General features: G+C 54.3%; 1 protein-coding gene across 3 annotated transcripts in view; it reads right to left on the bottom strand.

Moving 5' to 3' along the window:
• The window catches only part of ZNF277 (zinc finger protein 277), an 88,796-nt gene that overhangs the window by 33,619 nt on the left and 28,150 nt on the right, over nucleotides 1–27,027 (bottom strand). The window contains exons 2-3 of one of the 3 annotated variants that reach the window (XM_066239541.1): nucleotides 16,928–17,030; nucleotides 5,638–5,835 (exon numbers count right to left, since the gene is read on the bottom strand). In XM_066239541.1, coding sequence (XP_066095638.1) covers nucleotides 5,638–5,696 — 59 coding nt within the window. In that variant the 5' untranslated portion in view covers nucleotides 5,697–5,835; nucleotides 16,928–17,030. Of the gene's footprint in view, nucleotides 1–5,637; nucleotides 5,840–16,927; nucleotides 17,031–27,027 lie in introns of all 3 variants that reach the window. The other 2 variants (XM_066239540.1, XM_066239539.1) reach the window with 2 other exon arrangements.

Raw genomic sequence — 27,027 nt, 5'->3', positions numbered from 1 at the left:
GACGGGGGACACAGTGGGGACGGGGGACACACACAGTGGGGATGGGGGACACACAGTGGGGACGGGGACACACAGTGGGGATGGGGGACACATAGTGGGGACGGGGACGGGGGACACACAGTGGGGACGGGGGACACACAGTGGGGACGGGGGGATACACAGTGGGGACGGGGGACACACAGTGGGGACGGGGGACACACAGTGGAGACGGGGACACAGAGTGGGGACGGGGGACACACAGTGGGGACGGGGGACACACAGTGGAGACGGGGACACACAGTGGGGACGAGGACACACACAGGAGAACGTCCAGCAGAGACGTCAGCAGTAGAAGACGGATCATTCTTTGAGACTGAAATACACAGACATCTGTTTGATGACGGATCAGCTCTGCACAGAACCAGGGGCTGTGGTGACGGACTGAAAGAACAGGAGAACCAGTCCTGATTACGGTCCCATTGAGGACCCTCGGGGGACGGTCCTTTATAATGTTAGCGCCACCGAGGTCTGTGGTGTGTTAAAAGGCAGTGATAACTACTTGAATACATGGGCTGCCGACCTTGGTAATACGTTCACAGACGTAGTGAAACACCTGTACTGAGCTACATGAAGCACCAGATAAGAGCTGACAGCAGTGAGCAGACTGCCCTCTGAACTGTCACCGAGTTGTTTTGCAATGAAGAGTCAATACAGGGAGAGTCTCTGATCTGCACGGATCTTGTGCTGGAGAAGGTCCTGCTTGTTAAATGAGGGCTATGATCAACCCCTCGAGGTCGACGCTTCCGTGACTCACGCCACCTGCCCTGCTGGCAACAGTGACTACAAGAGCAGGGACTTTGTGTTCAGAGATAGGAACCTGAACTTACAGTTTCTTTAACCTTTTTGAAGTTCAGTTTCCTCACTTACGAAATAAATTATTGATAATTAAATAGGATAAAACTTGTGAAGCATTGTCCAACATCCTGGGTGTTTAATATATGGTAGTTTTTATTATAAGAAAAAGTAACATACTTAGATTAGAGGAATAAAGAATTTATGTTTATTCCAGAAAAATACTGGTATGTAAACAGCCAGAAAAACAATGATAACATCTCATCAGATGTTTAAGGAGCACATTAACACAGTCGCAGCAGCAGTACCGAGGGCAGACGGAGACAGCTGAGGTGGCGGGAGAGGGGAGTGAGGATGAGGACGAGGACGACGGTAACAAGGGTGACAGCTGTTAGCAGCCAGCACGTACTGAAACCGTCCCCGCCCTGGGTCACACAATCAGAAGGCCAGAATCGCATCTAGACTTGGCCTCTTGGGCTTCAAATCTAAAGTGAAGTCTTTTACACACAGGGCTTCTCGTGCCACGTGAGGGCCGTCCACACAAGGACTGCAGAGGTGACAAAGCAGGCACAGGACAAAGCCCCGGGAATCCGAGTGGCAATGGATACTTGAAGTGTTTCTTTTCCCCTTAAAAACTAGACAAAACTGACCTACGGAAAGAAAAACCTGAGGGAGGAGGGAGTATCTTCCTTTCCCAAAAAGCACATGGTCATTAGTAGATATAGTAGGCTTTGATCCAAACTGTCCCTGTCCTCCTGCCTAAGTATCGGAAGGTGACACCAGCGGCGTGGGCTGTGCACTTGGAACTGCCTGACTAGGCAGAGGTGCAAACGAGCGAGTGTCCTACAGAGGTGACACTGTCCTGTCCCAACAGTCCGTGGGCTCAGTCTCAGGACTGCTATGCCCGGGTACTGTCTCCTGAGTTTTGAAGAGAAAGCTCACATCAGACACGCACTTTGTATCAAAGTTGACTCCCGGTGGCAGGCATAGGGGAGTGGTCACTAACACCTGTGACACACGGGGAGGTGCCGTCCGCAGAACCTCAACTGCCCCCCTGGAGTGCGGGAAGAGAGGAGGCACTGTGTGTGCTCACGTCTGCAGTCTCTGCACTGGGCAGCGCCCGGAGCCAGGGATCGGAGTGCTCCCGTCTGCAGTCTCTGCACTGGGCAGCGGCCGGAGCCAGGGATCGGAGTGCTCCCGTCTGCAGTCTCTGCACTGGGCAGCGGCCGGAGCCAGGGATCGGAGTGCTCCCGTCAGATGCCCTGTCGGGAACACGGCTGAGATACTGTCAGGTAGCTGCTGAGGGAAGGAGGGCAGAGCAGGTTCTAGGTCCCACACAAAGCTGTCACTAGAATGTGGCTTTCCTGACCCAAGGTTGGGTGACAACAACATCAGAGGAAAAAATCACGTTACAAAAGCACAATATAACCATAAATGTACCATAGCACTTAAATATATAACATTACGTATCGTATCTTACTGTAGAATACTATACCAGTAGACCTGACTGGCAACATGCGTTTGACCTAAGTCTAAGCTTAATATGCACCCTAGTGAAACACCTAACAGTGCTTTTTAAGTTTATAATTAGAATTAAGAGGTGTCAATACACATATTTCCCTGTGGTTGGTGGAAGCAGTCAGATAAATTGCAAAAGATGGCTTAAACATATTAGATCGAATACTTGCTTCTCATGGCATTTTCCCCACCCACTAAAACACAGTTTTCAATAGTAAGGGATCATTTAGAACATCTCTTCTTCATTTCTGTCTCTTTCTCTAGCTTATTTAAAACAGCCACACAGTCATATATCAATATAAACACAGCCGAGAGACACTGTGTGGTTTGGCCTTTTTATTTGGATGAGTTACCAAAACATTTCATACTTTATTAAAAAGCCATAAAAGTAATTATTAGGTTATCAGCAAATACTTTTTATCTTTTAAAAGAACTTCAATCATGTTTCATAAAATTGTCTCCCAAAACAACCCTTGTAATAATATCTTGCCTGCCCACCCCTCACTGTCACTGGTGTGTTTACTGACAGGGACATAAAGATTTGAGATATGGCTGTTAATTAAGTAGCACTGAGCGAGAGGAATTTAATATAGAAAGGGCCAAGAATCAAGGAGTTAACATTTATCTGCTGGAAAAATTTTAGCGGCCGAGTTAAAGCTAGCAGAGAGCTCAGTCTAAATAACTGCGTTCAGTGGCTCAGAGGAAAGAATTTTTACTTCGTTTCTGTCTTATTCCCGGTACCTGGGAAAGTTTTACTGCGATTCTGTTCCAATGCCTACAATGTCAAACTATGTTTAGCATGAAAACTTATAGCTTATGTGTTATAAAGTAAAGTAAGTCCACCTCATGCATTATTTATCGTCTTTAGAAGCGACAGCAGCTGAGAAGTTGTGTGTGTGCATAGACACAGTGTGCGTGCATATATGAATGACTCGGCGTGTAAAGAAGTTCTGAGTGAACTAACTCACGGCGACGGAAACCCTCCCCCTCCCCTCCATCCCACCGCCCGCCTTCACCTGCTTTTCTGAGGTTGAGAAAGCACCATCTACCACTGAACAGATCCCCATTTAACTCACACCGTGAGCCTGTGCTGTCTGGAGAGGGAGGTTAGTTCCCCGAAACAGTGGGAGGGATTCCCCAGAGGAGACTGGATCTAGTGAAGGCAGTGGAGGGGGACAGAGCTGACTCACAAACCTTCCTGGTCCGTTTGAATTGATCACATTTCTACTTCCTAAGAGTGAAGATATTGCTTAATTAGGTGGAGAGGTGACAAGGAGAATCCAGGTTTGCACATTTAAAGTATACATTAACTGTGCTCTATTTACAAAACACATCAGATGTGCATCTCTTTCTTTTTGATGAAAGAATCCATTTTATTACATAATTGCCTCTTCAGGGTGATTGCTCCCAACATTTAAGTATTGACTCCCAAGCCCTGAGATCTAGTAAATAATGTTTCCTGCCCACATATGGATACAATTAACGTCAATAGCATAGCAGGTGCTGTGCATAAGGTTTTATAAAGTACTGGACAATCTAGGAGGGCGGGCGTTGCCCCCATTTTATGGATGAGGAAACTGATGCTTACAGAGGTTAAGTAGCTTGCTGGAGTCACATGGTTCGGAAGTCACCCAGTCTGCATTCAGCGCCAGGCCTGCCTGGCTCTGCAGTGCACTCTAGTGACACGGCCCGCTGCCACTCTAGTGACACGGCCTGCTGCCACTCTAGTGACACGGCCCGCTGCCACTCTAGTGACACGGCCCGCTGCCACTCTAGTGACACGGCCCGCTGTTCTGTGAGACCAGCACCAGAGAGTGGTTGCTGGGAGTGGTGTGGTCTGGGAGACACAGCCTTGAGGCGGGGGTGTTACAAGGTCTGGGATGCCCTGTATTGTAGGGAAAATAAAGACCGAAGGTCTCGAAATGGGACCTTCTCAGATAGATCAAAGGTGTGCCTTCAGGACCTAGAGGAAGCCCCTCAGGACCATGCTGTTTCTGAGGAAAACGCTTATCACTTTCCCACTAATGACTCCACCACAGCTGCGGAGGGCACGTCTCAGAATAGTGACCTGGGGACTGGGGACTGGGAAAGCAATGGCGGCCCCCGTCACTGCCTGCTGGACGGGCCAGTCTAAGTCGGGGCTCCTGCGCTGGAGGCGAGCTCTCTCTGGGCCCCCCACTTCACACACGCCCCAAGCTGGAGGCGAGCTCTCTCTGGGCCCCCCACTTCACACGCACCCCGTGCTGGAGGCGAGCTCTCTCTGGGCCCCCCACTTCACACGCACCCCGCGCTGGAGGCTAGCTCTCTCTGGGCCCCCCACTTCACAGGCGCCCTGACCGCTCGCCCTGCCTGCTTGTCTTCGCACCCTCTTCCTCTCCGTACTGAGTCACTAACCTCGGCAGCCGTCTACTCCTAGCGCCCCGGGGCCCGCTGACTGGCTCCTTCCTTTCTGGTGTCGCCTCATCACAGCACCCTCATCACAGCACGTTAGCTGAGTGCTTTGGACAATATCCTTTTTGGCTTGAAAGGTGCCAAGGATCCCTGTTGCCAAACACTGCCCTTTGGTGGCCTTTCACCAAGTCTTTCTGGAAGGACTCAGCTAGAGAATGCCTATGGCCTCAAGCATTAAAAAAGGCCCTGGCTGGTTGGCAAAGTGGTAAGGTGTTGGCCTGGATTGCGGAAATCCTGGGTTTGATTCCTGGTCAGGGCACACAGGAGAAGTGCCCATCTGCTTCTCCACCCCTCCACCTCCCCTCCCACAGCCAAGGCTCCATTGGAGCAAAGTTGGCCCAGGCGCTGAGGATAGCTCCATGGCCTCACCTCAGGCACTAAAATCACTCAATTGCTGAGCAATGGAGCAGTGGCCCCAGATAGGCAGAGCATCACCCCATAGGGGGCTTGCTGGGTGGGTCCCGGTCGGGGTGCATGTGGGAGTCTGTCTCTCTGCCTCCTGCCTCTCACTTAATAATAATAATAATAATCAGTTTGATAGTGATCAACGGTGTCAATCTTGTGGAATGTGGCAAAGGGAATATTATCTATTCTTTGGAAAGTTGGTCTGTTTCCAGAATTTGTAGGAAGTACCACAGCATGTGACATTCTCAAATAAATACAACTTATGCTTCTAAGAAGACAAAAGAGTGAAAATATTTCTTTTTAAAGTCTGAGGAGAAACCTATAAAAGGATATAAATTTTCAGTTATATAGGAAATAATTTTATATATAAGTTATGCCTTTCCTCCAAGGAATAATAAATTGAATGCTTTTGTTAACAAAACCAATACTTACCTTTGGAAGTCAGCAATCAACTTGACATTAGCGATGACAATCTTATGTTCAATGATCATGTGCTTCAGGAGCTGGTCCTGTTCGGCGGGAGGGAAGCGTTCTCCACAGGAGAGACAAGGCACAGAGGGAGAGCCCTCCCCAGGGCGGGCGCCTCCTGGGCTCTCTGGCAGGGACAGTGGCTCCAGGATGCAGTCCTTGCTATCTGGGCGACACAGGAGAAGGGAAGAGAGGAAGGCTGAAACCCATGCTCTGCAGAAGAGGACTTCTCACCTCGTGCACTGAAAGGGTCCTACAGGTACTGACGTGTCTCCCAAAAGCAAACTGCCCCGTGCTGCCTTACCACTGAAGACACCTGCCGGCACCCAGAGGCCAGGGGGTTGCAGAACAGCTCAAAGTCCCTATCTGCCGGCCAGCGTGGCGGACACCCGTTTGTCAGAGCAGCTGTTCACACCTTCCTGGCCAATGCAGCCGTTCTGGAGGGGTGGGCTGCAGGCGCCGGGGGGGGGTGGTGGTGGCTGCAGGCGCCGGAGGGGTGGGCTGCAGGCGCCGGAGGGGTGGGCCCAGGTTCTGAGGCCCCTCTGCGACCAGTGGCTGAGAGTCACCACTCGAGGGAAGGAAAACCGTGTACACGGAGGCTGCAGATGGTGCTGGGCCAGTCCTCCCAGCTGTTTCCTGTCGCACCTGCAAAGACCACCCTGTGTCCCATTACCTGTCTTGTGAAAGAAGACGGCTCTCACACTGGCTTGACACAGCATGAGCCCAGTGGCCCCGCTGGCCATTGGCAACAGGGAGTGATGTCTACCATTTGCTTGCTACATAACTGCATGCCTTGATTCAAGTTCTTGTGCAGAGAGGGATGCACGCTCAATTCCTAGATACACAGACTTTCTATCGTCCCCCCCACCATCCCTCACAGCGTCTCTGAGAGTTGGGGTGTGTGCAGCCAGCCTCCAGGCTGGATTCAGGGCCCTCACCTCCAGCCCGCTGCGCCGGGACCCTGTGCAGCCCCCGGGGAGACCTGCCGCCTGCCGCAGGCTGCTCAGGGGTTAGCAACCAGCCGCGGAGGAGGCACCGGCGTCTGAGCGGGGCAGGAGCCTTCTTCACAGAGAAGGACAGTTGTTCTATGGGCAGAAGTCTTTGGAATTAGGTTACTATTCACTCCACTGTTAAAGTTTATTCCTTTTCTCTTGTTTCCAAAGGGCTTCAGAAGTGGATGATTCACTGCACTGGGGAGCGGCGAGTACTGCCCACGGCCCGGGGACTGGTGAGTGATGGAAGGGGGAGGGCAGCACTCATCCACTCGCTGGACCAACGTCAGCTGAGTGGGCATCGAGGGCTGGGCCCTCCCGCTCCACACGGGACGCCGTGACCCTTGTCATCAAGGCTGAAGTGCCACACGGCATTTGAAGGTACAAACAGGTCAAACAGGTAGGAGGCAGAGAACGTGCAGGGTTTCTGGGAAGAGGAGTCACCAGACTGAGCAGAGGGGGGAGGGGACCACAGGAGACATCCTCGTGACGCTGCTCATAATGGCCTTGACATTCACCTAAACTGCATCCAACTGTTTCTCTCCATTCCACAAAGTAATTTATCACCGGAAGAGGTAAAAACGGGCACACGTGAAAATAGGGAGGACACTTAAAATACACGAGCACTTCAGAAGCACTATTAACAGAGCCGGTGTGTTACCCGTTACTTATGAAACTGGGCAGTGAAATCAGGGGTTCCGAACCCCAGTTCCTCGGTGGTGGGTAACATCCTGCAGGACTGTGAGCCACAGGGGAAAATCAGGATGGGGAGAGAGGGATAAGTTACATGCTTTCGAAACTCTGTAACAGTATCTTACGCTAACTAGGACTGGACGACAAACGGCAGCACATTGTCAATAAAGGTAACGTTGGAAAACATCGCCTCCTTCCAAGAAATAACAAGCAGCGTACGCCTAGCCTTCCCCTTGGGTGGGACCGAGATCTCAGAACCCAGGTCTCCTGACTGCAGAAAGCCCACCGTGTATCAACAGCCACCACTAAGAGCAGGAACTCACATTACCAGGTGCTTGCTGCTAGTAAATCGCCAGCAAAATGCTTTAGGGGACCTTCTGTACTGACCCTAACTTATCCGGTCAGTACTTACAGAACCCCATTGTGCACATGGCAGAATTGAGAATTACTGTGCTGGTTGGCGGCCTCAACCTACTGAGCTGAGCCTAGTTCCAAACAGCCTGACTCTGCCCCCAGCTCCCAGGGGCATTGCCCCAGCCCCGTGTCCTCTGCAGACATGTGCGTGCACTGCTGTTCTGAGTCACGTGCTCCGCCCCACCCGCAGCTGTCACCCTCCAAACCCCCGGGCGTGGGTCCCCTCGGCCATGGGCTTCATTATTTTCTGCGGCTTTACGAAAAACCCCTCCTCTTCTGTGGTCCATTCCTCTCACTGTCTGCATGCTCCACGCTCAGTTTCTCTTTTCTCAAATTATTCCTGAGCGAATGGACCCAAATGTTCCCATGTCCGAGAGCCAAAATGCTCGTGGTCCCTGTTGTGTAGAGAAACAGAGTCACGAACACGCAGATTTCGTGTATGAGAACCTTGTTGTTTGGGGGCACTAAGTTACAGTACCTAGCTGGGGACTTGAGTTACAATGTATTCCGGAAAGTATGATTTTTAATAGAAGGTTTTTAGACAAGACTTGGCAGTTTTCTCCCTGAAACCCTAACTAACTGTTTATCACTGTGCTTGAATTTATGACAGCAGTGGTCACATGAAGTAGCTGACCTACCTGTCTCTCCTTCCTCCTGGGACTGCGAGTCCCCGGAAGGCGGGTGTCGACCCACTCCCGCACACACTGCGCTGACCCAGCACGGCGTGCTGGCTTTCTGCCGGCACTGTTATCGCTCAGACGCAGCACTGACGCAGTTAGCTGGCACAGAGCCCTTGCGACACAGAGTCCCTTCCCATCCCTGTTTACAGGTGAGGACACGGAGGCACTGGCCCTGGACAGCTGGGTGGTGGCGAGCGAGGACCTGTAATCAGGCCCCGGTGGACAAGTCAGACTCTCAAACTCCACACTGAGGAGCCCAGACGTGTTCCTGCAGGAAGGGGAGCCACCCTGCGCTTCACGCGGACTGGGGAGGATGGACCGGCCGGCCGGGGTACCGGACAGACGGGGACCAGCCAGACGGGGACCAGCCAGACGGGGAACCGGCCAGATGGGAGACCGGCCGGCAGGGAGACCGGACAGACGGGAGACCGGCCAGACGGCAGGGAGACCGGCCAGACGGGAGACCGGACAGACGGGAGACCGGACAGACGGCAGGGAGACCGGACAGACGGGGAACCGGACAGACGGCAGGGAGACCGGCCAGACGGGGAACCGGACAGACGGCAGGGAGACCGGACAGACGGCAGGGAGACCGGACAGACGGGAGACCGGACAGACGGGAGACCGGACAGACGGCAGGGAGACCGGACAGACGGCAGGGAGACCGGACAGACGGGAGACCGGACAGACGGCAGGGAGACCGGACAGACGGCAGGGAGACCGGCCAGACGGGGAACCGGACAGACGGCAGGGAGACCGGACAGACGGGAGACCGGACAGACGGCAGGGAGACTGGACAGACGGCAGGGAGACCGGACAGACGGGAGACCGGACAGACGGCAGGGAGACCGGACAGACGGCAGGGAGACCGGACAGACGGCAGGGAGACCGGACAGACGGGAGACCGGACAGACGGCAGGGAGACCGGACAGACGGGAGACCGGACAGACGGGAGACCGGACAGACGGCAGGGAGACCGGACAGACGGGAGACCGGACAGACGGGAGACCGGACAGACGGCAGGGAGACCGGACAGACGGGAGACCGGACAGACGGCAGGGAGACCGGACAGACGGGAGACCGGACAGACGGCAGGGAGACCGGACAGACGGGAGACCGGACAGACGGGAGACCGGACAGACGGCAGGGAGACCGGACAGACGGGAGACCGGACAGACGGGAGACCGGACAGACGGCAGGGAGACCGGACAGACGGGAGACCGGACAGACGGCAGGGAGACCGGACAGACGGGAGACCGGACAGACGGGAGACCGGACAGACGGCAGGGAGACCGGCCAGACGGGGAACTGGACAGACGGCAGGGAGACCGGACAGACGGGAGACCGGACAGACAGCAGGGAGACCGGACAGACGGCAGGGAGACCGGACAGACGGGAGACCGGACAGACGGCAGAGAGACCGGACAGACGGGAGACCGGACAGACGGGGGACCGGACAGACGGCAGGGAGACCGGCCAGACGGGAGACCGGCCAGACGGGGAACCGGACAGACGGCAGGTAGACCGGACAGACGGGAGACCGGACAGACGGGAGACCGGACAGACGGGGAACCGGACAGACGGCAGGGAGACCGGACAGACGGGAGACCGGCCAGACGGGGAACCGGACAGACGGCAGGGAGACCGGACAGACGGGAGACCGGACAGACGGGAGACCGGACAGACGGCAGGGAGACCGGACAGACGGGAGACCGGCCAGACGGGAGACCGGACAGACGGCAGGGAGACCGGACAGACGGGAGACCGGACAGACGGCAGGGAGACCGGACAGACGGGAGACCGGACAGACGGCAGGGAGACCGGACAGACGGGAGACCGGACAGACGGCAGGGAGACCGGACAGACGGGAGACCGGACAGACGGCAGGGAGACCGGCCAGACGGGAGACCGGACAGACGGCAGGGAGACCGGCCAGACGGGGAACTGGACAGACGGCAGGGAGACCGGACAGACGGGAGACCGGACAGACAGCAGGGAGACCGGACAGACGGCAGGGAGACCGGACAGACGGGAGACCGGACAGACGGCAGAGAGACCGGACAGACGGGAGACCGGACAGACGGGGGACCGGACAGACGGCAGGGAGACCGGCCAGACGGGAGACCGGCCAGACGGGGAACCGGACAGACGGCAGGGAGACCGGCCAGACGGGAGACCGGCCAGACGGGAGACCGGCCAGACGGGAGACCGGCCAGACGGGGAACCGGACAGACGGCAGGGAGACCGGACAGACGGGAGACCGGACAGACGGGAGACCGGACAGACGGGGAACCGGACAGACGGGAGACCGGACAGACGGCAGGGAGACCGGCCAGACGGGAGACCGGCCAGACGGGGAACCGGACAGACGGCAGGGAGACCGGCCAGACGGGAGACCGGACAGACGGCAGGGAGACCGGCCAGACGGGAGACCGGACAGACGGCAGGGAGACCGGACAGACGGGAGACCGGCCAGACGGGAGACCGGACAGACGGCAGGGAGACCGGACAGACGGCAGGGAGACCGGCCAGACGGGGAACCGGACAGACGGCAGGGAGACCGGACAGACGGGAGACCGGACAGACGGCAGGGAGACCGGACAGACGGCAGGGAGACCGGCCAGACGGGAGACCGGACAGACGGCAGGGAGACCGGACAGACGGGAGACCGGCCAGACGGGGAACCGGACAGACGGCAGGGAGACCGGACAGACGGGAGACCGGACAGACGGCAGGGAGACCGGACAGACGGGAGACCGGCCAGACGGGGAACCGGACAGACGGCAGGGAGACCGGCCAGATGGGAGACCGGACAGACGGGGAACCGGACAGACGGCAGGGAGACCGGACAGACGGGAGACCGGACAGACGGGAGACCGGACAGACGGGAGACCGGCCAGACGGGGAACCGGACAGACGGCAGGGAGACCGGACAGACGGGAGACCGGCCAGACGGCAGGGAGACCGGACAGACGGCAGGGAGACCGGCCAGACGGGAGACCGGACAGACGGCAGGGAGACCGGACAGACGGGAGACCGGCCAGACGGGAGACCGGACAGACGGCAGGGAGACCGGACAGACGGCAGGGAGACCGGACAGACGGCAGGGAGACCGGACAGACGGGAGACCGGACAGACGGCAGGGAGACCGGACAGACGGGAGACCGGACAGACGGGAGACCGGCCAGACGGGAGACCGGACAGACGGCAGGGAGACCGGACAGACGGCAGGGAGACCGGACAGACGGGAGACCGGCCAGACGGGAGACCGGCCAGACGGGGGACCGGACAGACGGGAGACCGGACAGACGGGAGACCGGACAGACGGGAGACCGGACAGACGGGAGACCGGCCAGACGGGAGACCGGACAGACGGCAGGGAGACCGGACAGACGGGAGACCGGACAGACGGCAGGGAGACCGGACAGACGGGAGACCGGACAGACGGCAGGGAGACCGGACAGACGGCAGGGAGACCGGACAGACGGGAGACCGGCCAGACGGGAGACCGGCCAGACGGGGGACCGGCCAGACGGGAGACCGGCCAGACGGGGAACCGGACAGACGGCAGGGAGACCGGACAGACGGGAGACCGGACAGACGGGAGACCGGACAGACGGCAGGGAGACCGGCCAGATGGGAGACCGGACAGACGGGGAACCGGACAGACGGCAGGGAGACCGGACAGACGGGAGACCGGCCAGACGGGGAACCGGACAGACGGCAGGGAGACCGGCCAGACGGGAGACCGGACAGACGGCAGGGAGACCGGACAGACGGGAGACCGGACAGACGGGAGACCGGCCAGACGGGAGACCGGACAGACGGCAGGGAGACCGGACAGACGGGAGACCGGACAGACGGCAGGGAGACCGGACAGACGGGAGACCGGACAGACGGCAGGGAGACCGGACAGACGGCAGGGAGACCGGACAGACGGGAGACCGGCCAGACGGCAGGGAGACCGGACAGACGGGAGACCGGACAGACGGCAGGGAGACCGGACAGATGGCAGGGAGACCGGACAGACGGGAGACCGGCCAGACGGCAGGGAGACCGGACAGACGGGAGACCGGACAGACGGCAGGGAGACCGGACAGATGGCAGGGAGACCGGACAGACGGGAGACCGGACAGACGGGAGACCGGACAGACGGCAGGGAGACCGGACAGACGGGAGACCGGCCAGACGGCAGGGAGACCGGACAGACGGGAGACCGGACAGACGGCAGGGAGACCGGACAGACGGCAGGGAGACCGGACAGACGGGAGACCGGCCAGACGGCAGGGAGACCGGACAGACGGGAGACCGGACAGACGGCAGGGAGACCGGACAGATGGCAGGGAGACCGGACAGACGGGAGACCGGACAGACGGGAGACCGGACAGACGGCAGGGAGACCGGACAGACGGGAGACCGGCCAGACGGCAGGGAGACCGGACAGACGGGAGACCGGACAGACGGCAGGGAGACCGGACAGACGGCAGGGAGACCGGACAGACGGGAGACCGGCCAGACGGGGAACCGGACAGACGGCAGGGAGACCGGACAGACGGGAGACCGGACAGACGGGAGACCGGACAGACGGCAGGGAGACCGGACAGACGGCAGGGAGACCGGACAGACGCCCAGGCCTGAGGCCTGTCTGAGGCAGCCTGTGAGCAGTGGTTGGAGGGAGGGACAGAGGACAGGCCCCAGGGGCGAGAGTGACAGCCCTGATGACTGGCTATCCCGGGAGTGAGGGGCGGGGGTCCGGCTGGGGCCTGCAGGACTGGCGGTGCCCGTCACCCGCCTCCGAGCACAGACAGAGACAGAGAGGCAGGTGTCCTGCTTTGTGAGCGGGATGACCAATAAGCTGAGGCTGAGACGAGCCCGGCAGATGTGCTGGGCAGTCACTCCCGACGTGGCCGGCGGACACAGCAGCAGGGACTGGATTCTCAGGCATCCATGTGTCTCTGGTCGCCAGGCCCCCTCCCTCGGGGTCCTCTAGAGGGCTTGACCCAGCCCATCTTTCCTGCCCAACAGCAGCAAATCTCTCAGGTGGAGGAACTATTCACATGTACGTCTCTGCAGTGGGGTCCTCTGTGAACCCCTCAAGATGAAGGACTAGGTCGGACTTGTTTTCCTCTCTGGTGCTGACCATACGTGCCTGAAACAGACGGTATTTGATAGGTGTTTGCTGAACAACGAATGACGAACTAGAGGTGGTTATCACTAGGGTTACACCTCTAATTCAGTTTGTAGGGAAGTCCTGTCTCAGGGACGATACACGTCTGTCTGTCTTTAGAACTGCTCTGCCCGGGACCCAGGATCCAATTACAATCATAGCCGACCTTTAGTGCTGTGCGCCTCAGTGTAACAGCACCCCCCCACACACACACTGTGGGTAACTCCTGTAGTGTAAAAATTACATTGATTCTGTAATAAGAGTTTGCTGTACTTAATTAGGGATTTAATTTTTTATTTGACTTTTCATGTTACATTCCAAGAAGTGATTCAAGAAGGGCTGACAGGGTGCTACAGAAGATAAAGTCTTGTATCCCTGCTATAAACACTTCTTCATCTGGTCCATGGGACCTCGGGTTGAAAGAAGCATTCTTCATACCTAGTTCCCAAATGATTTTCGCTGGTTCACTATAGCACTGCTGCTGATTCACTGCCCCCAGAAAGACTCCAGCAATCTGCAAGACCGTACAAATGGCCGCCATCACCCATTCTAATAAGGTATAATTTCCTGGGTTGTTGTGCAGTTTTGAAGATGCTATTTGGAGTGCAGAGTAGGTTACTGGCCCACCACAGAGGCTTCTCGGGGACAGGTTACTGGCCCCACTGCAGAGGCTTCTCGGGGACAGGTTACTGGCCCCACCGCAGAGGCTTCTCGGGGACAGGGTACTGGCCCCACCGCAGAGGCTTCTCGGGGACAGGGTACTGGCCCCACCGCAGAGGGTCCTCGGGGACAGGTTACTGGCCCCACCGCAGAGGCTTCTCGGGGACAGGGTACTGGCCCCACCGCAGAGGGTCCTCGGGGACAGGTTACTGGCCCCACCGCAGAGGGTCCTCGGGGACAGGTTACTGGCCCCACCGCAGAGGGTCCTCGGGGACAGGTTACTGGCCCCACCGCAGAGGGTCCTCGGGGACAGGGTACTGGCCCCACCGCAGAGGGTCCTCGGGGACAGGTTACCCACCGCAGAGGGTTCTCGGGGACAGGGTACTGGCCCCACCGCAGAGGGTCCTCGGGGACAGGTTACCCACCGCAGAGGGTTCTCGGGGACAGGTTACTGGCCCCACCGCAGAGGGTCCTCGGGGACAGGGTACTGGCCCCACCGCAGAGGGTCCTCGGGGACAGGGTACTGGCCCCACCGCAGAGGGTCCTCGGGGACAGGTTACCCACCGCAGAGGGTCCTCGGGGACAGGTTACTGGCCCCACCGCAGAGGGTTCTCGGGGACAGGGTACTGGCCCCACCGCAGAGGGTTCTCGGGGACAGGTTACTGGCCCCACCGCAGAGGGTTCTCGGGGACAGGTTACCCACCGCAGAGGGTCCTCGGGGACAGGGTACTGGCCCCACCGCAGAGGGTCCTCGGGGACAGGGTACTGGCCCCACCGCAGAGGGTCCTCGGGGACAGGGTACTGGCCCCACCGCAGAGGGTCCTCGGGGACAGGTTACCCACCGCAGAGGGTCCTCGGGGACAGGGTACTGGCCCCACCGCAGAGGGTCCTCGGGGACAGGGTACTGGCCCCACCGCAGAGGGTCCTTGGGGACAGGTTACCCACCGCAGAGGGTTCTCGGGGACAGGGTACTGGCCCCACCGCAGAGGGTTCTCGGGGACAGGGTACTGGCCCCACCGCAGAGGGTTCTCGGGGACAGGTTACCCACCACAGAGGGTTCTCGGGGACAGGCTACTGGCCCTACCGCAGAGGGTCCTCGGGGACAGGTTACTGGCCCCACCGCAGAGGGTCCTCGGGGACAGGTTACTGGCCCCACCGAGAGGGTTCTCGGGGACAGGTTACTGGCCCCACCGAGAGGGTTCTCGGGGACAGGTTACTGGCCCCACCGCAGAGGGTTCTCGGGGACAGGTTACCCACCGCAGAGGGTTCTCGGGGACAGGTTACTGGCCCCACCGCAGAGGGTTCTCGGGGACAGGTTACCCACCGCAGAGGGTTCTCGGGGACAGGCCTGAGTGCTGCCCGCGTGTCTTCCTGTGAGCTGGCTCTCTGGGTCTGTCTGAACTGTACCCCCTGCAGGGCTGTGTAAGGCACTGGCTTCCAGACTGAACGATTGGTGAGGGGTCCCGAGACTGAAGCCTGGGGGTTGCAGTGGTCACACGAGGACGGCGGGCAACCTGACCGTGCCCACATTCAACCGTGTGTGTCTCGACATCATCGGTGACAGGCCCTGTGGCCAAGGCTGCCTGGTCGTCTGTTCTGAAGAAAGAGAGCCCGACACTGAGTGCGGGGTCAGCAGATGGCACTTGGCTGGATTTGTCTGATGGAGGGTTTACTTCCAGGTGTGGCCAAGCCTCCTGTGCACCCGGACTGCAGGCAGAGAGGCAGGAGATGCAGAGATACGCGACTCTCTGCTACAGGGACTGGCGCTGCAGGGGGCAGAAGGAAGAGAAGAGGCCGTGCGTCTCGGAAGTTCTGCTCCGGCCGCAGACCCGCTGCATGCACTGGGAAGCGCAGCGCCCGGGAGAGCTGAGTTCCGAGGACACCCGACGGTGATCAGGAGCAAGTCGGTTGGCTCCGGGAAGGATCCCCAGGGACCAATTATTTCTTTAGGATAGTGCTTCTCAAAGGTTAGTGTGCACGGCATCGCCTGGAGGTCTGGGTAAAATGCAGACCCTGGTGGAACAGGGGCGGGTGGGTGGCCAGGGACGCGTGCTGGGGCATCTCCCGCAGCTCCGAGCGGACGGAGCCCACCTCCGGGCCGGGCTCTGAAACCCACGCGCCCGCACCCGGGCTAGCCTCTCCACGGCTGATCTCACCTCCCTGCTGCAGGTGGCGGGCACTGGAAGGCGGACTCTCTCCTGTGAGACACAGGACTCCAGTGACATGTGACAGTGGCTGCAGGACCCCACGTGGCCTCGCCTGAAAGTGGCCTGGAACTTAGAGCCCCCAGCCCCTCCCCCACGGGGTCAGATCTACTCTGCAGCCTCTTCCCGTCCCACTTCCTGTGTCTTCCCAACAAATCTCTTAGACATCAAGCCCCGCTTGGGGGTGCTTCTTGGAGGCCGTGAACGAGCCGTGGGCCTGGGAGGGAGAGGGGCCAACATCTGCACCCCTGAGCCCCCGCTCCCGCCACGCAGCCCGTCACAACCCACAGGGGAAAGCCGGCCTATCCAGGGACAGCCCACCTGTAACGAATTCGTCACACACCACGCGCTAATGCAGGAACCCAGCCTTTGCGCTGGGGGTGACAGGCAGGTAGACAAAAGATGCTGGTGTCTGAAGGAAAATGAAGACTTGGAGGTTCTGACCTGTCAGCCAAAGCGGAGAAGGAGAGCCTGCATCAGCAGAGACCGGATGAGGGTTTCTAGCAGTCCGTCCGGGACACAGTGGAACGCCTCGCCCGCACTGGCCCTGCAAGAAGTCCCCACACTGTCACCACACATAACACCACTGAAACCCCGAGAAAAACGAGCAGTCATTTTGGTGCTTTACTCAGCCCAGACCATGACTGGTTCAGTTGCTACTCTCGTCACACTCTGACAATCTGATTAATTTATAATCACCATGAAAACTGGAATGTCAAGGCTGGCAGGATGTTTTGGTTTTATCTTTGCTGTTTTATTTGGAAAGCGCTATAAACAAACTCCTAGTTTTCAAAGTAAACATTTCCTTCCCATCTATCCTTGATTCACAGGAGTGTAACTGACGTGGTGGTCCCTAAGTCATGTAGCAAGCCCCTGCAGTGTCTCAGGCCTGCTGGCTCAGCTTCTGATCTGACAGATACTGATTGTATCTTTCCACAGGGCTCCTGGTCCCTCTTATTTGTTACATGTTGATTTTATTCTGATAATTCGAGTCCAGGAAGGTAACTTTATTTCCGAATTCTCCACGGCATTTCTCTCTTACTCTACACAATGGCCTGCCTCCTGAACAAGTCAGCTCTCTGATTTCCAAGAGCGGGTCCCCATTGGGAAAATGGAAAAGACTGTATCCACTCTTTTAAACCACAATCAATCTCCAGAGCTCAGAGTAAGAATATAAGACCCTTATTTAATTTCCCCTGGGCTAAGAATTCATTTTGTAAATGACTGAGGCCCAATATTTAAAAGCTGAATTGACTGCACTCTCACTAAGAGCGGGGACCATGGGGGACGGACGTGCACACGTCCGCAACGCCACACATCTCAGTGCGCAGTGCGCCTGCGCAGGGCAGTGCCCGCGGCGGAGCCCTCACGTCCGCGGCTTCCTTCGGATAAGAAGGCAGGGTTATAAACACACTCAGCCCTGCAACCTAACAAGCTATGCCTGAAAATTTAAGGCGCTAATTTAACACAAGCACAGAGCTATGAAAACGTTATTACAGCATTACTGATAAAGCAAAGTAATAGAAACCATCTAAATGTCATGCAAATGAAAACCAGTTCTATGAGTTATGGCACATCTGTGCTTGTCCTATTATACACTTGCTAAATAACAATTATGAAGACACTGGAGAAGTGCTGAAAACCATGTTTGCTATTAACTGAAAAGAGCCTAATTCACAACAAATTGCACACAGTACTTCACACACACACACACACACACACACGTAAATACAACCACATACAAGAACAAGATCTGAAAGACAGAATAAGAATAGTAAGAGATTATGAATAGACTTATTTCTCAAGAATTTTCTTTAACATTGAATATTTTTAAGTAAAAAGCATGTTATCTGACGCGTCAGAGTGATGCTGATGAACTATAATAATGAAAGCAAGCAGTTTTACTGGGCACTTTCTAAGTCTTGACATTTAAGATGAAGAATTTGATTAAATTTACCATTTTAAAATTGAAAGCATACTACGCAGAAGGTGTTTGCTAGGGACTCCCAAAGTGCAGAGACTATGAACATAAAAGCCCTGTCCTGAAGCAGCTGCTCGTCTGAGGAAAACAGAAGACAACCATGGGTAATTATAATACAAGTCAACATACACAGAGTCGGCCATATAAATCAAGGGCTCAGAGATAGGGAGGAAAAAATAACTCAAGTCAGGAGAAATGCAGGAAAGTCTTCATAAGAGATGAAACCTTAGAAATGGGGCAGAATCCCAGGAAGTAGATATGGGTAGTTAATAAATCAAAGCAGTCCAGTGAGTGCTGGAATGTGAGTCAGAAAAAGCCGCAGAAGTGAATGGATCCCATGATGGAGGTCCTTAATGCTCGGTCGAAGATTTACACTTAACTTGGAAGTCATGAGGGGATCCCGAAGGTCTTCAATCAGGGAAGTAACATAACCTATCGAGTCACAAAACCAATCTCAACAAAATGAAAACACAACATGACAAAACTTACGGGATGCAGCAAAACCGGTGCTACAGGAGCTAGAGAAAGGAAGATAAACCAAGCTGAGAGTTGGCAGAAGGAAGGACATAATAAACACTAGGGAAGAAATAAATGCAGCAGAGAAGAGAACAGGGAAGGGGAAGACAAGATGCGGAGCTACCCAGTGGGGAGGACAGTTCCTTCAACAACCGTGAGGGTAAACTGGCTATTCACATGCAAAACAGTGAAACCGGACCCTTCTATTACACAACACAGGACAGTCTCTTCAGAATGGACTCAAGACTTAAATGTAAGAGCAGAAACTCCTAGAAGAAAGTGCAGGGAAAACCCTCATAACACTGGATCAACACCAAAAGTACAGGTGACAGTTCAGGTGACAGAAGCAACTACTGACAAGCAGGACGACATCACACTAAAACCTTTTGCAAGCAAGGACCAGCACCAACCAAATGGCCTATGGAACGGGAGAGACTCTGCAAACCAGCTACCTGACAAGGGGCTAACATCCAAAACACATAAAGAACTCAAGAGCCAAACCCCTCAAGGAACCTGATTATAAACGGGCAAAAGACCCAAACAGACATTTTCCCAAAGACACACAAGCAGCCCACAGGTACAGGAAAAGGTGCGCAACACCCCTCATCAGAGGGAAATGCAATCAAGCCACCATGAGCTACTATTAAAAAGATAAGAGATAACAGGTGTTGGTGAGAGTGAGAGAGAAGGGAACCCCTGTGCCCTGTTGGTGGCAATTTAAGTCGGTATAGCCCTATGTAAAACATAATGGAGAATCCTAAAAAGATTAAAAATAATATGATGCAGCAATTCCATTTCTGAGGACTTAGCCAAGAAAATTAAAAAAGAGGATGTTGAAGAGATATACACTTGCACCCCTATGTTCATTGACGCATATTCATAATAGCCAAGAGGAGGAAGTAACCTACGTGTCTGCTGATGGAGGAATGGATAAAGAAAATGTGGTATAGATATATAATACAATGGGATGGTATTCCGCCTGTAAAAAGAAAGTCTGTCATGCAAACAGCATGGAGGAACTCGGGGGACATTATACTGAGTGACATAAGCCAGGCACAGAAGGATTCCCCTTAGATGAGGTACCTCCAGTCGTCAAACTCATAAAAGCACAGAGTAGAGCGGCAGGTGGGAGCATCTGTTTAATGAGCATGGCATCCAGTCACGCCAGACGCATACGTCCTAGAGATCAGCTGTCTGACAACGTGCACAGTCCGAGAATGACCGTACAGGACCCTCAGTCCCATTACGCCCACTATCCCATCCCGGGAGAGTGCCGTACCCTCCTCCAGCCTGTTCCCACAACGTAAAATCTTCCCACTCGCCTGATAAGCTGGGCTGAGAGTTACTTGAGGAAATTAACATAAATACATGGACAACTGCCATACGAGCTCAGTACACGTTAGATCCTGTGCTGCTGCCGTGCTGAGTGTGACCACAGGGACGAGGATGGAGAGAGAAGGGCATGGGCAGTGCTGTGTGTTAGAAACTCCTGTGGTTAATTCAAAGTGCGCGGTCCGTGGCTCTGTAATGCTGACCCGTGTGGATTTAAATCAGACATGATTTCTCCTGCTACAAATATGCTTTGAAAACACATACACAGTTACGTATATTTACTTTTCCAGAAATACATTCTCTAGCTCTAATGTTCATTGCCAGTGAAAGATTTAGAATACAGAAGGAGTTGGCACGGAGGGTAAAAGACTATATTGTGTGGCGTAATGAACGACTCCTCACACTGATGCCATCCCATGCCCTCTGCTCTGCCCACTTGACACTACTGAGGATGCTCAGAGCATTCACACGTAAGTGGCTGCAAGGTCTCAGCTGACAGGCCCAGCACTGGGCTGCTGGGGTTCTCCGAGTCACCCGGGGCTGGGCGTTTCTATTCATTCTAAAAAATGAACGGCCTGACCTGTGGTGGCACAGTGGGCAAAGCGTCGGCCTAGAACGCTGAGGTTGCCGGTTCAGAGCCCCGGGCTTGCCTGGTCAAGGCACACATGGGAGCTGATGCTTTCTGCTGCTCCCCCTTCTCTCTCTCTCTCTCTCTCTAAAATGAATAAAACCTAAAAAAAATAAATAAATAAATAAACAATGGGAATGAAGCCCCCCACTTTATCTCCTTCCCCCCAGCAGAAGGCAGTAGTAGTCAGGGCAGACAGCAGAGATCTGGGAATGTTAATTTCGAAACAAAGAAGTCATTAACATTTTAACCCCATAATGGAGGTTTAATTAATCTGAATAATGACAGGAGGGCCAGTGTAACAAAAGGGGTTGACAAACGGCAGGCTTTCTGGCAGGAGTGAGGAAGGAAGTGGGCTGACGGCTGGTGAGCTCCTGGTCACTGGGTCCATGCGGGAAAAGACGGATGGGGCGGGGACTTTCACCTCAGAGAGATGACTGGTGGTGGGACTGACGGCTGGTGAGCTCCTGGTCACTGGGTCCACGTGGGAAAGACGGTGGGGCGGGGGACTTTCACCTCAGAGAGATGACTGGTGGCTGGACTGACGGCTGGTGAGCTCCCGGTCACTGGGTCCACGTGGGAAAGACGGATGGGGCGGGGACTTTCACCTCAGAGAGATGACTGGTGGTGGGACTGACGGCTGGTGAGCTCCCGGTCACTGGGTCCACGTGGGAAAGACGGATGGGGCGGGGACTTTCACCTCAGAGAGATGACTGGTGGCCGGACTGACGGCTGGTGAGCTCCCGGTCACTGGGTCCATGCGGGAAAAGACGATGGGGCGGGGACTTTCACCTCAGAGAGATGACTGGTGGTGGGACTGACGGCTGGTGAGCTCCCGGTCACTGGGTTCCATGCGGGAAAAGACGGATGGGGCGGGGACTTTCACCTCAGAGAGATGGACTGGTGGCTGGCCGCGCTTCTCCAGGAAGTGGTGTGCGGCGGAATGTCACAGTGCATCCGCAGAGGTGGGGCGGGACCTAACTGAAATGAATTGCTTTGACAGGCAATTACTCTGGAATTAGTATTCTAGTCAATATTTTAATGAAATGGGTTGGCAACTAGAAAATTATAAATGACCTATCTGATATTGCCTATTTAGTACAATTAGTGTTTTGGATGAAATCAGACATTTCTGAGTTGTGGGACTGATATTTCTCTATTTACAAAATTATATAGCTACGTCATGTTTTATTCCAGTGTCTGATGTCTTAATTCATCAATATGAGTTAATTTTTAGTATAATAGTTTTGTCTATACTTTATAAATGGTAAGCAGACTAAAAACAGAAGTGACTTTATTTATGAAATGTTGTCTCTTTAACCTAATTTTGCTAACACACATCTGCTAAACTGAAGAACAAAGTCAGCATAAATGTAAGTTGTATTGGGTTCATATGTATTTTCCCCCAGAAAAGCAATGATTTGAAGCAATCAGAGCGAGCTTTTGCATTATGTACAGAAATGGGGAGCAAATGTATCAAAATTTCTGAGTATTCCAGGTAAGTTCTCCCCTACAGTGAACAGGGGCTTCGAGCACCCGTCCCCTTTCCTGGTTCAATCAAGTCGAGAATGCAGATGGAGATGGAGAAGCATCTATTTAAAGAGCATCTCGCTAAGAAAAAAAGTCTCTCCAACAAATGGTGCTGGAAAGACTGGAGACCCATATGCCAAAAACAATAAAATTCATAAAAGTTAACTCAAAGGGTCAGAATGGATCACAGACCTAAATGTAAAACACAAAACTATAACACGCCTAGAAAAAAACACTAGAAAAGATCTCGATGACGTCACTGTGAGCATGTTGATGCCTCTTCAGATACAACACCAAAGACATGAAGGGAATAACTGGCAAACTGAACTGACTTAAAATTAAAAACGTATTTTCCTGCAAAAGCCATTATCAAGAGGATTCAAAGACAAGCCACACACTAGAAGAAAAGCTTTGCAAAAGACACGACCAATAAAGGACTGTTACCCAAAACACACAAAAACTCTTAATACTCAACAATAAGAAAACTACCCGATTAAAAAAAATGGGTCCAAAATCTTAACAGACATCTCATCAAAGAGGATGTACAGACGGCAAATAAGCATTCAGAAAGATACTGCATGTCAAATGTTATCTGGGAAATGCAGAGCAAAATACCGGGCTGTCACTGCACGCGTGTGACAGTAGCCAGAGCCCAGAACACGGACGACGCCACGGCCGGTGCTGCTGGCGAGCATTAGGGCGCCCGCTCCTCGCTGCTGGGGGTGCAGAGAGGTACAGGCGCTCTGGTTTCTCATCGAACTAAACATGCTCCTTCTGTACCTTCCGGCAGTCATGTTCCTCGGAACATGTTCTGAGGAGCTAGAACCCGTGTCCTCACAAAACCTGCACGTGGATGTTTATAGCGGCTTCACTCCTAATCCTCCAAACGTGGCGGCAACCAGGACGCCTTCAGGAGGTGATAGATAAGTGAGCCGTGGTCCATCCGGACAGTGGAGTATTATTCAGTGCTGACAAATAGTGAGCCACCAAGCCAGAAAGATAGGGAGGAGTCTGAAATGCCTGTCACTAAGTGAAAGACACCAGTCTGTGTGTCCACAAGGAGGTTGTCCTTTCCCTCGGCAGTCACCAGTCTCACTCTGGACGACCATGAGGAAACCGCACGTGGTGTACCAAAACATCTCTATAACTAGTTTAACTGGACTGGATTTATTCCAAAAACTCCAAATATAAAATTGCCCTACCATACCAGGAGGCAATGATACTAACTGGAAGAAGAGAGTACAGTATCACTCAAGAGTTCCTGCCTGTAAGATTGGGGGTGTCGACCCAGGGAGTAAAACCCTGCTATCAACGAGATGCAGAGTCTTAAACTGAAGAAACCCCCCAAGAGATTGGTCTAAACATTAAGCTTTTTGAGTCTTTATACTCTCCCCAGGCAAATGTCTTCATGTTTAGATTCTGACCAGAGAGCCTGCTGTCCCTCTCCCTTTCGTGGCCATAGAAATGTTATTAAAATACAGTATACTTCTTGTTTCTCTTTGTTACTCTTTTATGGACACTGTGAACTTAGGGTAAGTCCCTATAAAGTTAAGCAGTATTATTCACGAACTCTTACAACTCAAAAGTATCCGTGTATAAAATTGAACCAAATTTAAAACGAAGTAATTTCTGAAATGCTAAACTGTGAAGAGTTTCCAGGTAAGAACAGCAGCAGATTTTTGTACTGATAAGACAAAATACATTTTAACACCCGGCTTTGCTTTAAGGCCTGTGCTCGTCAGTCTGCTTGGGCATGGTCCTCTGGAATCGAACTGGCCCGGCCTCTTGTCGCCTTGCCATGCCTACCACAGCCTAGTAAATGCTGATGGCAAATGTTAAAATATATGTATATGTATATCTATCTATCATAAAACTTAAAAAAAGAAGAAGAAAAGTATACTTTAACAAATATATAGCCCTCTGTATTGTTCAGAAAACATCCTCAGAGATAATCCCATGGGACAAAATTTTTGTCATTGTTACCTTTATTGATATAATTAACATTTTAGCTTTTAATGTATTAACACAGAAAATAAATAAGCTAGTAGATAAGGCAGATAAAATAATCTAAAGAAATCGACACTGAGGATCCCACCAGCCACGGCACTTGAAGTCCCCGAGTCCTCTCTGTGATGACAGTGTCCCGCCCGCCCTGCCCTGGCTTTCTTCTGGGCGTTTATACAAAGCTGGGAGTTCCTGGTCAGCAGCTTGGCCATTTTACTTGGCCAGCAGTCTGGGCAAGCGGTCTACACGCATGGCTCAGTAATGATCTTCCCTTTAAATGGCACTGCTTTTTAAAATGCCTCAGTGTCGGGAGGACAGAACAGGGAGGGAGACGGGCGAGTGGAGCCCAGAGGGAGCCGTGGTGCGGCGGGCACACGCGCTGCGCAGGCACAGAGACAGCGGAGCGAGGATTGCCACCTTCTCTGGACATGTGTGCGGCCCTGGGGCTCGCCGGCCACAGCACACTGGAGGATGAGTGTTTGGTAGAGAGCAGGACGAGACTTTCAGCACAGCGCTCAGAAAAACTACACGGAATTCTAAGATGCTCGCTGCCTTGGTGTAAATCAAAGGACGTTACCTAACAAGGAAGACCCTGACTTTATCTGGAGCAAAGGGTAGTTCAGGCCACAAAATATGCAAGCACAAGTCAGCCTAATGACACAAGAGCTCTGACCAGAGGCGTGGACAGGCCAGATGGTTAAACAAGGGAACAGTGGTGTCTTTCCGTGGAGAAATGGTTGGAGAGAAACTTGTTAGAAACTGGCACAATTCTAGAGGGAACTTGAAGGTTAAAGAATAGGAGGATTTGGGGCTACATGTCACATGTGGTGCTATTCAGACAAGAAGCATGAAAATAAATGAGGGGAGAGGTGAACCCTGAAAATGAGACTTTGCTGCCATCTTCAACCTGAGTCCCAAGAAACGGTTACCAATACAGGGGCCCAAGGGAAGTCATCACTTTTCTTAACCTGAAAATCAAAAAAACCACCAAAGATACAGCCGGGCACATGAACACCAGCCACTAGGCGGGAGCGAGCAAGCTTCTCTCGCAGCCTCTCATTCTTTATAATTTTCATAGCCAGAAAAACCAAACGGCTGGCTGTGTGGTAAGAGCCCGCTCCATTATGATTAGTCTTGAAGGAAAGCATCAGAGCCGAAACTTCCTTTCGATGACCCGCGCCTGCTTGAAGCTGTGACACCAGGTGGCCTACAGACAGAGGCAGCCGGGGACTCAGAGACTTGAGGGTGCGGTGCCCAGGACGGTGCGTGGACGTCTGTGCCGCTCCCACTGCCCGCAGCGCAGCTTGACGGTGGCTGGAGGCTTCCCACGCCGCCCGGGCAGACCCAGGAGCTGAACCACGTTGTACTCGGACCCGCGCTCGGGGTCCTGGTGGCTCCCTCGCAGCACAAGCTAAGGCTCACGTTTCTGTGACGGGACATGCAGTGCCGTTGACAATTCTGCCAGGTCCTGAAGGCACTGTCGCCCGGAAGGGAGAAGGGCTGCAGACTGGTAAGAAGGGGGGTCAGAGCCTGCTGCTCCCATCCCCTCTGGGCCCCCATGCCGCCCCCCGCCTCCTGTCTCCCCCCCCCCCCCCCCGTGCCCGCACTCTCTTCCTGCCCCAGATGGAGAGCGGGTGCAGCCCTGACGTTCCGCCAGGGAACAGGAGGGACGTCTGTCCCCTCCCCAGTGGTACCTGCCCTGTGAAAGCCAGACGCACGGGTCCGTTCAGACGGGTCTGCGGGTGTTCAGTGAGTGACCGAGAACCACAGAAACGACTTCACATCCCAGTGACAGAACGATACAGTGACCTCCAGAACCTCAGCAAATCTCCACAATGTGTTTTCAGAGATTTAGGGGCATGGGAAAACATTCAGGAATATGTTAAATTTTAAATGTTAAAAAACACATGTATCATTTTTGAAACAAAAGGAGTTCCAGCCAGAGGTAGCTCAACGGAAGGGGGAAGGACTTCCTTTTGTCTTCTTCCTCCTTGTCATCTGTGCTCCGGGCGAGGCCTTTGTGACACTTCTCAGGAGGCTGGCCCGAGACAGACGGACGTCCACACTTGCTACTATTTTCAAGGACAGCTCCCCCTCAGGTATCTGTGATTCGTTTTGCATCTCCGTGTCGCTGAGTTCACAGTATCCCCCGACTTGGTGTGTGGGACACAGCGTACCTCGTTTCTTCCTCTTCTAGATGGTGCGGAGACTTGCCTGGGGGTGGTGAGCACACAACACGACACACAGACGGTGTGAGGCAGAGCCGTGCACCTGACACCTGGTAACTTCATTAACCGACGTCACCCTGACCAAGTCAGTAAAGCACTTCAAAACACTGTCCCTCTGGATACTGCAAACAAAACCACAAAGAGCAAACAGTTTCAAACCACCTCACTGGACACTGTCTCTGGAATGATAATTCTCAATGTAACTTTCTTGGTGGCTAGCTCTCTTACAAAGCACATCCTCTGTCAAAGTGCTGAAACAAACCTCTGAACGCCTCTGCGACCTGGCTTCCTTCCTGCGGCTTTGGGGACCCGGTCACCCCTCACC

Source organism: Saccopteryx bilineata, chromosome 7, assembly GCF_036850765.1.
Source record: "Saccopteryx bilineata isolate mSacBil1 chromosome 7, mSacBil1_pri_phased_curated, whole genome shotgun sequence".
Classification (NCBI taxonomy): Eukaryota; Metazoa; Chordata; class Mammalia; order Chiroptera; family Emballonuridae; genus Saccopteryx; species Saccopteryx bilineata.
The sequence above is the reverse complement of the archived record's forward strand: the minus strand, read 5'-3'. Positions and strand labels throughout refer to the sequence as shown.